Source organism: Dinoponera quadriceps, unplaced genomic scaffold, assembly GCF_001313825.1.
Source record: "Dinoponera quadriceps isolate SergipeBrazil2010 unplaced genomic scaffold, ASM131382v1 scaffold1214, whole genome shotgun sequence".
NCBI classification, from domain to species: Eukaryota; Metazoa; Arthropoda; class Insecta; order Hymenoptera; family Formicidae; genus Dinoponera; species Dinoponera quadriceps.
In genome coordinates, this window is record NW_014555289.1 from 5,495 (window position 1) to 18,249 (window position 12,755).

Genomic DNA, 12,755 nt, shown 5'->3' on the forward strand with positions numbered 1-12,755 from the left:
TGTTAATGTGAATTCTATATAGATGGTCCACGTCGACTCGATGTGGACTTTACGTCCTATTCTCATCAAATATGAGATAATAATTTTTTATTTAGGTCAATTTGGCCAGTGAATGCCAAATTTGGAATTCGAATTAAGTTTACGGTCAATATGTAACATAGCGCATTATGGAAGTATATGCGGAGGCGTAAAGACTAAAAATTGTAAAAAATTGTAAAAAAGTGTAAAAAACTCTCAATCTAAAAATGGTACAGTATATAAGACATTGATTATGCAATAATAAAATTCTTTGACCACTACTTAGCCACAGCTTAAGAGTTAAGGTTTTTAAATTTTCAGGCTTTCGATTTCGTTACTTAGACCTATTATTTTTTAAAATATTTTTCCATCGATGAGATAGATGACATTGAATACGTTTGGTGTGTCTCAATGTGGATTAATATGAAACGAAATGACAATGTGCGATGAAGTGACATTTTCTATTGCAGGTACGCCGAGTGAGAAGATGCAACAGTTCTTCTCCGGACTCGGATGACACGTACGGCGGCGAGGAAGACGAAGTGGGATTAGGCAAGGACGATCAGTATCTTGTCAGTGACAGAACGGAAAATAAGTTCTACGGTAGCGTGCACGCGGCCGCGGCTGCTTCAAGTTGTGGTAGCACTCACCAATATCCCGGAAATACGCCGATTATCGGGCCGCCGTTGAATTATCTACAGCGTCGATTGCAGGTAGTAATCGGGGCTCACCAACTCGAAATCGAGGGTTTCAATGAAATAAAGTTCTTATTGTCAAATCGTGATAAACTCGAAGAGGAAAAATAGCATTTCGTCTAAATTAGAGTCCTAAATATAAATAAATAACTATCATTGAAAAGATATACTTAAAAATATATAATAAAAACGTTATAACTTACTAATCGCTGAACAAAATATCGCCTAGATCGTGTGATCCAGATGACCAGTCCAACCGATTTCTTAATTCATGCTTTTCTATTTATATTTAGGACTTTAATCAGAACATACTTATACAATACAAGTAAACCCTGGAAATATTCCACGAATATCGTAGAAATATTAGGTCATTAGATATGAAATGTCCGGTTTCGAATCAAATGTTTTACGTTTGGTTCATTATATTTGAAACAAGAAACAATACAATTAATGAATGTATGCACCTAAATTAATCAAAGTATGCACCTAAATTGACAGTTGTGCCCTCTCACGGTAGCTTATTTATGCCGGCAGCGAAAAAACATGGAAAGCAAGTGGCAATGAAATTGCAAAAGGCGTTTTCCGCAGATTTTTGAGAATTGAATATTTTTCCTTGCAAGAAATGGTTCAATGCTCGCTAGAAGTGATAGTCTGTGGTGCAAGATCTGTCGGGCGATAAAGAGTTTCCAACTCTCGTAGTTTGAGCATCGTTGTTTGTGCGACATGTGGTCAAGCGTTGTCTTACATAAGAATTGGCCAGTCTCTATTGACCAATCTTAGCTGCTTAATCGCAAGCTTCCTCATCATTTCGTCCAATTGGTTGCAGTAGACATCCACTGTAATTGATTGGCCAGGTTTCAAGAAGCTGTAGTAGATAATACTTACGCTGGACCGTTAAACAGACCCTATTTGCTTATTTGGTAAATAATCGGTTTCGGACTGTATTTAGTCTTCATCTTTATCCGATCATTATACCGAACACTTACAGGGTCTGTCCAAAAAGTAATGTCATTGAGTCGATTAAAAAAAATTTATTGAACTTTTCATTACAACACATCAAAATTCTTTAAAATAAGCTCCTCCTGTGTTGACACATTGGCTCCAGCGAGCTAGGCATCGAATGCGCCACTGTAGGCCTCCTACGGAATGTCCTTTAAAGCCGCGGTGCAAGCTGCTTAGATCCCCTCAATGGTCTTGAAATGCTTTCCTCTCATGGGTCCTTTCAGGCGTGGAAACAGAAAGAAGTCGGGGGGAGCGACGTCCGGACTGTACGGAGGCTGGAGAATCGTTGGCACCCCTGCTTTGGCCAGGTAGTTAGTGACGAGGAAGGAGCTGTGGGCCGGCGCGTTGTCATCATGCAACTTCCAGTCCTTTGCGATGTCCGGCCGGACGCGTTGAACTCTGCATTTCAGTCTCTTCAATACTCCGACGTAAAATTTAGCGTTTACAGTTATACCAGGTGATACAAACTCGTGATGGACCAGTCCTTTGATATCAAAAAATACAATAAATATCGTCTTGATTTTGGATCGTCGACCTTTTCCCAACCTTCCAAAAAAACCTTGTGCCACCGGAACACTTGCTGATCCGACAGAGTATCTTCTTTAAAAGCTGTCTTGATCATTGGAAGAGTTTCCGCCGCGGTCTTGCCAAGTTTAACGCAAAACTTGATCGCCATCTTTTGTTCTAACGAGCGCTGCATTTTTACTTGCATGAGGTCACAAAACGACTTCCACGGAAACGCATGTCCTTACTATGCGGCTGGCGGGAGAAGACTGAGTGACTCAACATTCGTTAGCTGACCCTCTACCATTCCCAATCGATTCGAGCGCGCTCTGATAGTCAGTCGCGTAAAAAAAAATCACTGATATTACTTTCCGGACAAACCCTGTATGATTGTCGAAAAGAATCCATTTTTCATCACATGTAACAGTACGATATACAATCGGTTCGCCTTTATGCTGTGGCAGCAAAGAAAAGCAAGCTTCGAGACATTTGCTCTTCTGACACTTCTTTCATTCATACGGAAATCTTCTATCCAGCATTTTTAATTCTATTTCACTTTGCCGATTTGTTTCAAATTCTTCAATATATTTGGAATAGTAACGTCAAATCTTGCTGCTAATTCACGAGTAGTTTGAGATGTATCAGCTTCCACTATAGCTTTTAGCTCATTATAATCCACCTTGGTCATTTTCAAGATTAAAATTACCAGAACGGAACTTCTCAAATCGATGTATTGTGCGTTCATTAGCTATATCCTCACCAAATACGTAGTTAATATTTCAAGCTGTTTGCGCTAAATAGATTTCACGGCAAAACTCATATTTGAAAATAACTTGAATTTTCGACTTACCATTGAATTCACAAAAATTGATCTGAAAAAAACATTTCGAAAGATAATCAAAAATCAAAACATGCGTTTAAAAAAGTGATGATGTAACTTCACAATAAAAAATTAAGAACTGTCAAAGTGAAATATTAAAGATATCGACTTTCAAATTTAATATTAAAGAAATCGAATATTTCATACTACATAACCTAATATATAATACATATTCTCAGAATATTCGAAATATGAGCCGAATATACCATGCACATGCTGATAATATATATAATATATTGAGGACATGTTATTTTAAGCTCCTATATCTTGAATATAAGAATATACAAGAAATTATATGCCGAGAAATGTTGCAGGAACATTTTGCGTACATCCAAAGTATTTTTAATGTAATATTATATACGAATGATATTATGTATTATTTGGATATTAGGGGTGCCAATAAGTAATAAAACGTTTTGAATTATAACATATAAAAANTCAGTGTTACATAGTGATAATAACCTTACATATATATTGTTATTACTATTGTTTTTTTGTTAAAATCAGTAGAAAATATAGTTTGCTACCGAAAATGATTATAATTTTAATGAAATTTTTCATTTTATTTAAAATTCTATAAAAAAAGTTTTATGTTTAATCAAAAATATAAGAAATTAATAGTTATACCCAAATAGCATATCAAGAAAATAACATACGAAATACAATGTTTGGTTGAATTCAGCTGACAACGGATGAACCAAACTCATTTTAGTTGAAAGAATCAAAATTTTTTTGAAGTATCAGATTTGGTTCACAAAAATAAAAATTCCATTTCTTTTAACCGAATCCCGTTTGGTTTGTTCATTACAAAATAAATTTAACTAAACTTCTTTCCGTTACAATCTTCCTTCTCTTAACGTTTGCTTGGATAACGTTTTTTTCAAATTTACGTGTTATTTAATTGGTTTGATATTTTGAACTTATATAATGGTGTGATTAATATGGTACTTAAAATGCTGTAATTATTTTTTGTATAATTTAATTGCTAGCTTAATCTTCCACTTAACACCGTGGGTTTCGAAACTCAATTACCGACGTAGAAACGAAATACCACAGAACTACCACAGAAACTTTTATTTTTTAGGGGGGGGGGGGCAATGCATTACGAATTCTCCGGGAGCTCGGGGAGAGTGCTGGGAGTATGTGGAACTCTCCCGTCTCATTCCAAGAGACGGGCATACCCATTAAAACCCCTGCCGCGTTTATTCTTTGGCGGTTCGGCAACACAGGCATCGATAGCGGCATTTTTCTATGGTGGTTCCTCTGCAAAATATTAACGTTCTGAACAAGGATGTAACAGTCCGTCCCTTCGAGGTGGAGGACTATACAGCCTTCCTTCCACCGCCATGTGGAGGATGTTGGTCAGAATCCAGGTTCCCGCCCAGACCCTTCCCCCTTCCTTTTTTACCGGCGCTCCTTTAAGCGGGCCACCGGTCGTATCTCTTCTCGGGAGGGCGTGGGCGGTATCCCACACTCCCCAGGGTACCCTGTTTTGCGTTGCCCGGGGCGGAGGATTTCATACTCCGCCCCGGACTCGGGGACCCATCCAGACCGGTAACGGGGACCGCATAAACGTGTCCCCGCCACATGTAACTGTCCCCCTCCCTATTAGGAAGGCGGGGTTCTTTCATTCTGCGGGAGGAGGGAGGAGCTGGACGCCCCAGTCACTCCTCCTCTTGCAGGGCCCCAGTTGTATGCCCGGTGAGAGGTTATACGCTCCGGGGACCCGTCCCAGTCTAGCCGGCTTACGCCCGTCGCACACTTCTCAGCCGACACCCCCACTTTAAAGAGGATTTGGGACACCTCTTCCCGGAGACGGCCAATCCATTTCTCCAGCGGGGCGTCAGCCGATCCCCTTCCTATAAGCGAGGATGAAGGGAGGGGCGTGTCTTCTCTTTTTCCTAGGAAAACACCTCCTCCATCCCCGCCCCCTTCAAAACTACTATCAACGGGAGGCTCTACCTCTCCCCGCCTGTTATTCTTGGCGTCCTCCTTTTGCTTCATTACATCTTCGCAGAAGGAGGAGTCCGCCGTCCAGTTCCTCTCGCTCCGGAGCATCGTGCGAACAAAGAGAGGTTTGCCCCCACCACTGCGACCAGGTCCCAGCGCTGCACTGCCCATGCCGAACAGTGCTCCAGCGTGCGGTGCGCCAAGTCCTGGCAGCGCAGTCGTGACAGACCGCCGTGCGCTCCCTTCCGATCAACTACAAATACTCCCTGAAGCATTTATGCCCGGTGAACACCAGCGTTATTCGAAAGGTCAGCCCTCTATGGGCCCTGTCCAGCCACTCCTGCAGACGCCAATGGCATCGACGGTCCGCCAGCCCGGCGACCGCGGGTCGTCCAGCTGGAGTGTACTAGGACAGCCCGCTACTGGACTTGCTTCTTTACAAGAGTTAACCCGCGAGACTCCTTCTTCGGTCTCGTGAAGCTTCCTCGTGCGCATGTACGTTTCTTTATGCGTTTGCGCAAGGAGCTCCGTGGGCATCACCACCGCGAGAGCTATAGCGGTCGCGTGAGACATGGTCCTATAATACCTGACGAGGCGAGTGGTGAGACCGGCGCATCATCGCTGCGACCGGCGCATCATCATTTTGATGCGCCGTTTGGCCACCGCCTCGCTAACCCAGACCGTAGAGGTACATGGAGTAGACTGTGTTCATATAGAGCCGTCTGACTCTCGTGCTTGGACCGCCGATATTGGGCAGGAGACCACTCTGCGCGTTGGCCTGGGGGCCAAGATCTCAAAATGCCACCTGAACCCCAAGATGCCATCCAGAATGAGGCCCAGATAATTCATCGTGGGCTCCACCCCGATGCGATCCCACCAAGATCTAATTCAAAGGAGGCGCCCCCGACGAGCCACCGTGAAACCAAATAGCCTAGGACTTTTGGAGCGTAACCTCCAAGCCCATCTCCCGGATGGAGCGCACGGCGCAGCCGACTACGACTTGCGCAAGGGCTGGCGTCTTCCCCCCCCCCCCCCCCNCCGGGCAGCACAATTGTGTCGTCTGCATAACAAACGAGCTGCTTGCCAGGGGGAGAGCTATGCCGACCACGCGGTCATATGCATGGTTCCACAATACTAGGCCCAATAATGACCGTTGTGGAACCCCGCATCGCATTTCCCTTTAGCTCTGAAGTCTACCTTGAACGGTGTACCCCAGCTTCCGGCCGCTGAAGTAATAATCCTTAATAATGGAAACCTGATATGGCCGCATCCCGTAATGAACATGGGTCACCTCTACATGGCTCCGGGGAGGGTATTGAAAGCGTTGGCGATATCTAATGGTATCGCCAACAACACCCTTCCCTCAATTATCATACTAATTAACTCAAGTAGAAACTGATAAGAGTAAGTCATTAAAAAATATATGATTATTTATAAGAACATTTAATAATTTGACACCAGAGCAAAGATATTCTTACATTGCACTTAGCGACATGTTGGCATAGCTACGATCCCATAGTGTGAAAAGCTGTTGGTATACATAATATATACCAATATATATAACTATTGGGTGAGTGCAAAAGTTCTTGCGGAGGTGCAATAGATGGCGTTAGAAGCGGCGTAAAGTTTTGTCATTAATACCGCCATCTCCGTAAGACATATCGTTGGAAAGGTGATGTGTGCAGCGTTCATTTCAAACAAAAGAATTTGTGTAGATACGAACTGCTTCGAGAAAGATTACTTTCAAAATGAGTGTCGAAAAGGTGCATTTACGGCATGTTATGCTTTACGAGTTTCGGAAAGGAATAAACGTTGCAGCAGCCGTAAAAAACATTCAAGAGGTTTATCAAGATCAAGCACCAGCTAAACGAACTGTGGAAAAATGGTTTGCGAAATTTCGCCGCGGACAGTTTAACCTTGAAGACGAGCCACGCTCAGGTCGACCTTCAGACATTGATGACGATGTTGTGCGAACTTTAGTTCAGAATACTCCGCGAATTTCAACAGAGGAAGTTGCTACAGCACTTAACGTTGACCGATCAACCGCTTTTCGGCGTTTAAAAAAAATCGGTTTCGATTTGAAGCTCGATGTATGGGTGCCCCATTTGATGACGGAGAGGAACAAAATCCAGCGAGTTTCTGCTGCCGTTTTTTTACTCGGGCGGCTCAAAAACGAGCCGTTTTTGGATCGATTAGTGACGGGCGATGAGAAATGGGTCCTGTACAACAATGTTCAGCGCAAACGCACATGGAAACAGGCAGGTGAGCATGGTGAAGCAATGGCAAAGGCCGGTTTACACCCGATGAAGGTGATGCTCTGTGTTTGGTGGGATTGCAAGGGCATAATTTATTTTGAGTTTCTCCCCGCTGGTCAAACGATTGATTCGGACAAGTACTGTCGCCAATTAACCAATCTGAATTGAGAAATCAAACAGAAACGTCCGAATTTGTCAAATCGCAAGGGCGTAGTTTTTCTCCACGACAACGCAAGATCACACGTTTCGAGACAGACGCTGCGCAAACTAAACAGCCTGCAATGGGATGTCTTGACTCATCCACCGTATTCTCCTTATATCGCACCTTCTGATTATCACTTGTTCCGGTCATTGCAAAATCATTTAAATGGAAAAAAAATTGACTCTTTGGATGCCTTAAAAAACGTCGTGTCTNCGCAGTTTTTATGATCGGGGCATCCGTATGCGCCAGAACGTTGGAAAAAGATTATAGACAACGATGGAGAATATATCATTGATTGAATAAAGAACTTTGTTTGCCTAATCACTGTCTGACTTTTACTCACAAACTCCGCACGAACTTTTGCACTCACCCAATATAATTGAATAAGTGAGAGAATTATAATCAGAAGACCCATTTTTCTATAATATATAGGGTCTATGCATAATTGCGTAGCGAAATTCCGACAGATGTCTTTAGCAGTAATTTTTTCACTCGCACATGAGTCAAACATATAAAGTGTCGTACATTAAGTGAAAGCTGAAATTTGTGCCGACATTTTATGAAAGTATTTATTGAGATCTGTGACGTATACGAAGTTTAATTATATTTTGATAATGGAAAGTAAAAAAGCAAATTTTCGATGCATTCTGCTTTTTTATTTCCGAAAAGACAAAAACGCGTTTCAAACTCACAAAAAGTTTTGCTCTGTGTACGGAGAGAAATATCATAAACAAAAGTATGTGTCGGAAATAGTTTGGAAAATTTCGTTGCAGAGGTTTTAATCTCTAAAGTGCTCCTCGCTCTGGTCGGCCAGTCACTACTGATGTCGATGAAATAAAGGCTTTAATCGACTACGATCGGCATTTGACGACTACAGAGATCGGACATTACCTCAATATTGACTAATCAACTGTTTTAAGACATTTACGGAAACTTTGGATGGTAAACAAGTTTGATGTTTGTGTGCCGCACAAACTGAGCGAAAAGAATAAAATGGACCGAATTTCAGCTTGCGATTTGCTGCTCAAACGCCATCAAAACGAACCATTTTTAAAGCGGATATATACTGGCAATGAAAAGTAAATTGTCTATAGCAACGTCAGTTGATAATGATCATGGTCGAAGCGCAGGGAGGCTGCTGAAACGGTCGTAAAGGCTGGATTACACCTGAAGAATGTTATGCTCAGTATCTGGTGGTATTAGAAAAGAATCGTCTATTATGATCTGCTGCCACCCATCAAAACGATTGACCAAGTACTGCTCATAACTGGTTAAATTAAACGATCGACCAGGTACTGCTCATAACTGGCTAAATTAAAGCTAGCAAACAATCAGAAGCGGCCCGAACTGACAAACAAAAAGACGTTGTGTTCCACTAGAACATCACTAGACCATATGTTTCTCTGATTACCTTGCAAAAGGTATTTCGGCTTGGGTAGGATGTTTTGATGCACCCACCGTATTGTCCGGACCATGCACTTTCAGACTATCACTTGTTCTGGGCGCTGCAGGACAATTTGAATAACAATACCTTCAGTTCCCTGGATATCCTTAAAAACCACTTGGACGGCTTCTTTGCCCAAAAATCTCAGAACAGAATGGAAGAGGGATAATGAAGCTCGTGGAAAGATGGCAGAAAGTCATTGAACAGAATAGAACATATTTAGTTCATTAAAAACGCTTTTTTTGCTAAATATTTTGCGTTTGAAATTTACTCAATTTTCGCAACGGAATTATGCATAGACCCAATATATTACTTTAGTGATAGTGATAGTAACCTTACGTACTTATTATTATTACTATTTTTGGATTACAACAAGGAGAAGAGATATAATTGATTTGCTGAAAATGATTATAATATTAATGGCATTTCTCTTAGTGCATCTATTTCTTGGATCGCGCATTATATCGTATATTCTTATCTCGCCATACGATTAGATTCATCTCTCGATATAAGGATATCCGTAATATAGGAAATATGAAATTATTGTAAAAAATTCTATTCCTTATATTTCCTTACATTTATAATAAATCGCGATTGTCCTCCTTAGGCAGCGCAATATCTTTGCCCCGCTATATTCCCATGGGTGGACAGAGGTCCAGCGACGGAGGCATCAGGACGTTACGTGATGAAACTCGTTGGGATCTTATATTTATTGATCCTTATCTTCGACCTGATTATCGTTTGTGGAATGGGTGAGAAAAATTTACGCTATATCTGTCTCTACATCCGTGAAAAAATTAATATCAGGTTGTCAAGGATGAAATTTGTAGAAAAAAAGGCAAAGTTGGTTGATAACTTACAAATATAAGGAATTATTTTATTCATCGAAATATGCATCTATATTGCATATACACATTTGCCATTTAAGCGGCAGGTTGTTCAGGCCGGTGGTATAAAACCCTGGCGGACAAAAGTCAATGAATTTCTGGAAGGCCAGTTTTCCAGCATTGTCGGAAATAAATTGTTTTCCTATTAAAAAGTAGTCCAAATTGCGGAAGAAGTGGTAGTCATTGGGGGCTAGGTCTGGTAAGTATGGAGGATGATAAAGAAGTTCCAACTCCAATTCCTGTGGTTTTGCCACAGCCATTTGTGCAATGTGTGGTCTAGCGTTATCATGCAATAAAATAGGATTTGATCTGTTGACCAATCTAGGCTGTTCTTCTTTAAGTTTTTGCATCATTTCGTCCAGTTGGTTGCAGTATATTTCTGCTGTGATCGGTAAACCAGGTTTCATGAAATCATAATTGATCACACCTGCGCTAGACCACCAAACACTCACTATCAGCTTTTTTTCATGAATATTGCGCTTTGGAGTGTGTTTTGGTGATTCATCCTTCTCCAACCACTATGCTGAACGTTTGCGATTGTCATATTGGATCCATTTCTCATCACAAGTGACAATTCGATTAAAAAATGGATCAGATTTGTGACGAGAAAGCAACATCAAGCAAGATTCCAAATGCTTTTGTTTCTAATTCAGTTCACGTGGAACCCACTTATCCAACTTTTTCACTTTACCGATTTGAGCTAAATGAGTTAATATTGTTTGTTTGCTAACACCAAACTTCAACGATAATTCATAGGCACTCTGAGATGGGTCAGACTCAACGGAGACCTTTAGTTCGTTATTATTGACTTTTTATTCTGGGCGACCGCGTTGCTCATTTGTGAGGTTAAAATTACCTGTACGAAATTTGGCGAAACAATGATACTGTCTGCTGTGTAGTAACACTAGAGCCAAATACACTATTAATTTTTCGCGCTGTCTACGTTGCCGTAGTAATGCCGTAGTAAGTAAAGATTCACGTAAGAACTCATACTTCATAATAGTACGAATTTTCGATTGTTCCATTTTCAACAAAATTAATTTTTAAAAAAAAGGTTTTAATATTTTTTAAATCTTACAATGATTTATTTAAACAGGCGAGATATGTAACTTTCCAACAAAAAAAAAACAGAACGGTAATATATTAAACTAATATCAACTAATAAGCTGTCACATTAGGCAATATTATTATTAATTACAAATTTCATCCTTGTCGACCTAATATATTTTTTCACCGTATTTAACGTGTCTCTTCTTCGTGTTTCAGGTAACATGGGAACGTTTACAACAATATTACTATTTTTCTTTCTTTTCGCCATAATCGGTGTACTTCTCGCCATTAGTCGAAAGCCACAAAATAGGTATGATGTTGTTTACTTTAGGAATTTGCGTAATTCGTGAATTACGAGTTGCAATTTCAACCGTGAAACGATTGAACGAACTAATTACCAACTTCAAGCGCTTTCCTGTTTTAGGAATAGCGTGATGTTTATGACTCCAGGCTTACCGTTCGTCCCCGCGATTGCCGTTACCGTCAACATCTATCTCATCTTCAAGCTCAGTATCTTGACATTGGTCAGGTTTACGGTCTGGATGATTCTCGGTACGAAATGATAATTTACGATCTTTCGAAATTTAGAATGATAAATATACATTCACATAACACCAATATTGTATTAACAGGAATTTATCACTGCTAAATTAGTAATTAATTAATTTTTAATATTTAAAACGTTGTTATTAGTTTTTCATAATGATTAAATTACAGAGCTCGCAGTGATTCTAAATATTTCAATGCTCAGGATTGTAGTATTAAATATTATCTTATCATTCATGTGAATAATTAAGTACTAATGTTTAATAGCGCAGTAGTGATGAAATATAATCTTACAGAAATTTAATAGAAATAATTTGCAATGATTAAATATTGAGAAAGCAGTGAAAATACAACAGATCGTGAGCGAAAATCAAATAAATATTTCGATAGCAGAAAATCTAAGATGCTTGAATTAACTAGATAATTTAGGTTCAATATTGTACTGAGTAAACATTTTTTTTCGTTTTTCCTTTTTCTTTTTTTTCTATTACATTTATTTAATTACTGTAATTTTTGAAACATATATTCAATTTTTTTAAGTATATAATATAAAATATATTAATCATTGGTTAAGTATTTGCTAAATAATTGTTAAAATACTGCCAGTATCTAATCAGTGTTAATTCTTTAATCAATTTCAGTATTAATTTTGCTCTGTAAGGTTCGAATAACTTTGTATACGTACAAAAAGTTATTTGTTGGATGACTAACATTTACCTATTTTTATCTTTGATCACATACTTTAAATTTATTGTAGTAAAATTTCACTCGAAAAGTAGAGTAATAGCCGAGTCTCTAGAATGTAAGTATTTATTCGTATAAAAGAAATTTTTCACTCTGAAATGTTGAGAAAATATTTTTACTCGAAACTAAAAAGTGAATACAATGTATTCCATTGTCACCAGAACAAATTCATTTTAATCGAAAGAATTGTATAATATTAGACTCTGAAATTTATAATCAAATGAAAGTATAGAAAAACTTATTAGAGCCGATTGCAGGTTGTTGGGGCGATTAATTTTATACAAGAGGATAATAAGTTTGATAGCGTTATCGCACACAATGACAGATTGTCATTTTTAAACGCATGAGGGCAGTTATTTTTCCATGTCTAACTGACTCTATATCGCAATTAATATTGCATTAATTTACTCTTAAAACATCATTTTCCACACATTGTCAGAGCGTCAATTAATGACAGCCAAATACTTTAAATAGATTATTAAAGATTTGGGATTTGAAATAATAATTGGGGCACAATTTCTGTTTGACGTAGAAGAGAGACTCCCAGTGTACGTTTCAAAAGTCTAGTAAATCCGTCA

At 39.4% G+C, this 12,755-nt stretch overlaps 1 protein-coding gene across 1 annotated transcript; it reads left to right on the forward strand.

The window, feature by feature from the left end:
* Positions 1–488: 488 nt before the first annotated feature.
* Positions 489–11,527, forward strand: LOC106743771 (cationic amino acid transporter 2-like; the record flags this gene model as incomplete). Its single annotated transcript, XM_014617962.1, has 4 exons — positions 489–731; positions 9,558–9,702; positions 11,104–11,197; positions 11,312–11,527. Coding segments are annotated over 4 exons (621 nt in total), but the record flags the coding sequence as incomplete, so codon positions are not given.
* Between the last annotated feature and the right edge of the window lie 1,228 nt (positions 11,528–12,755).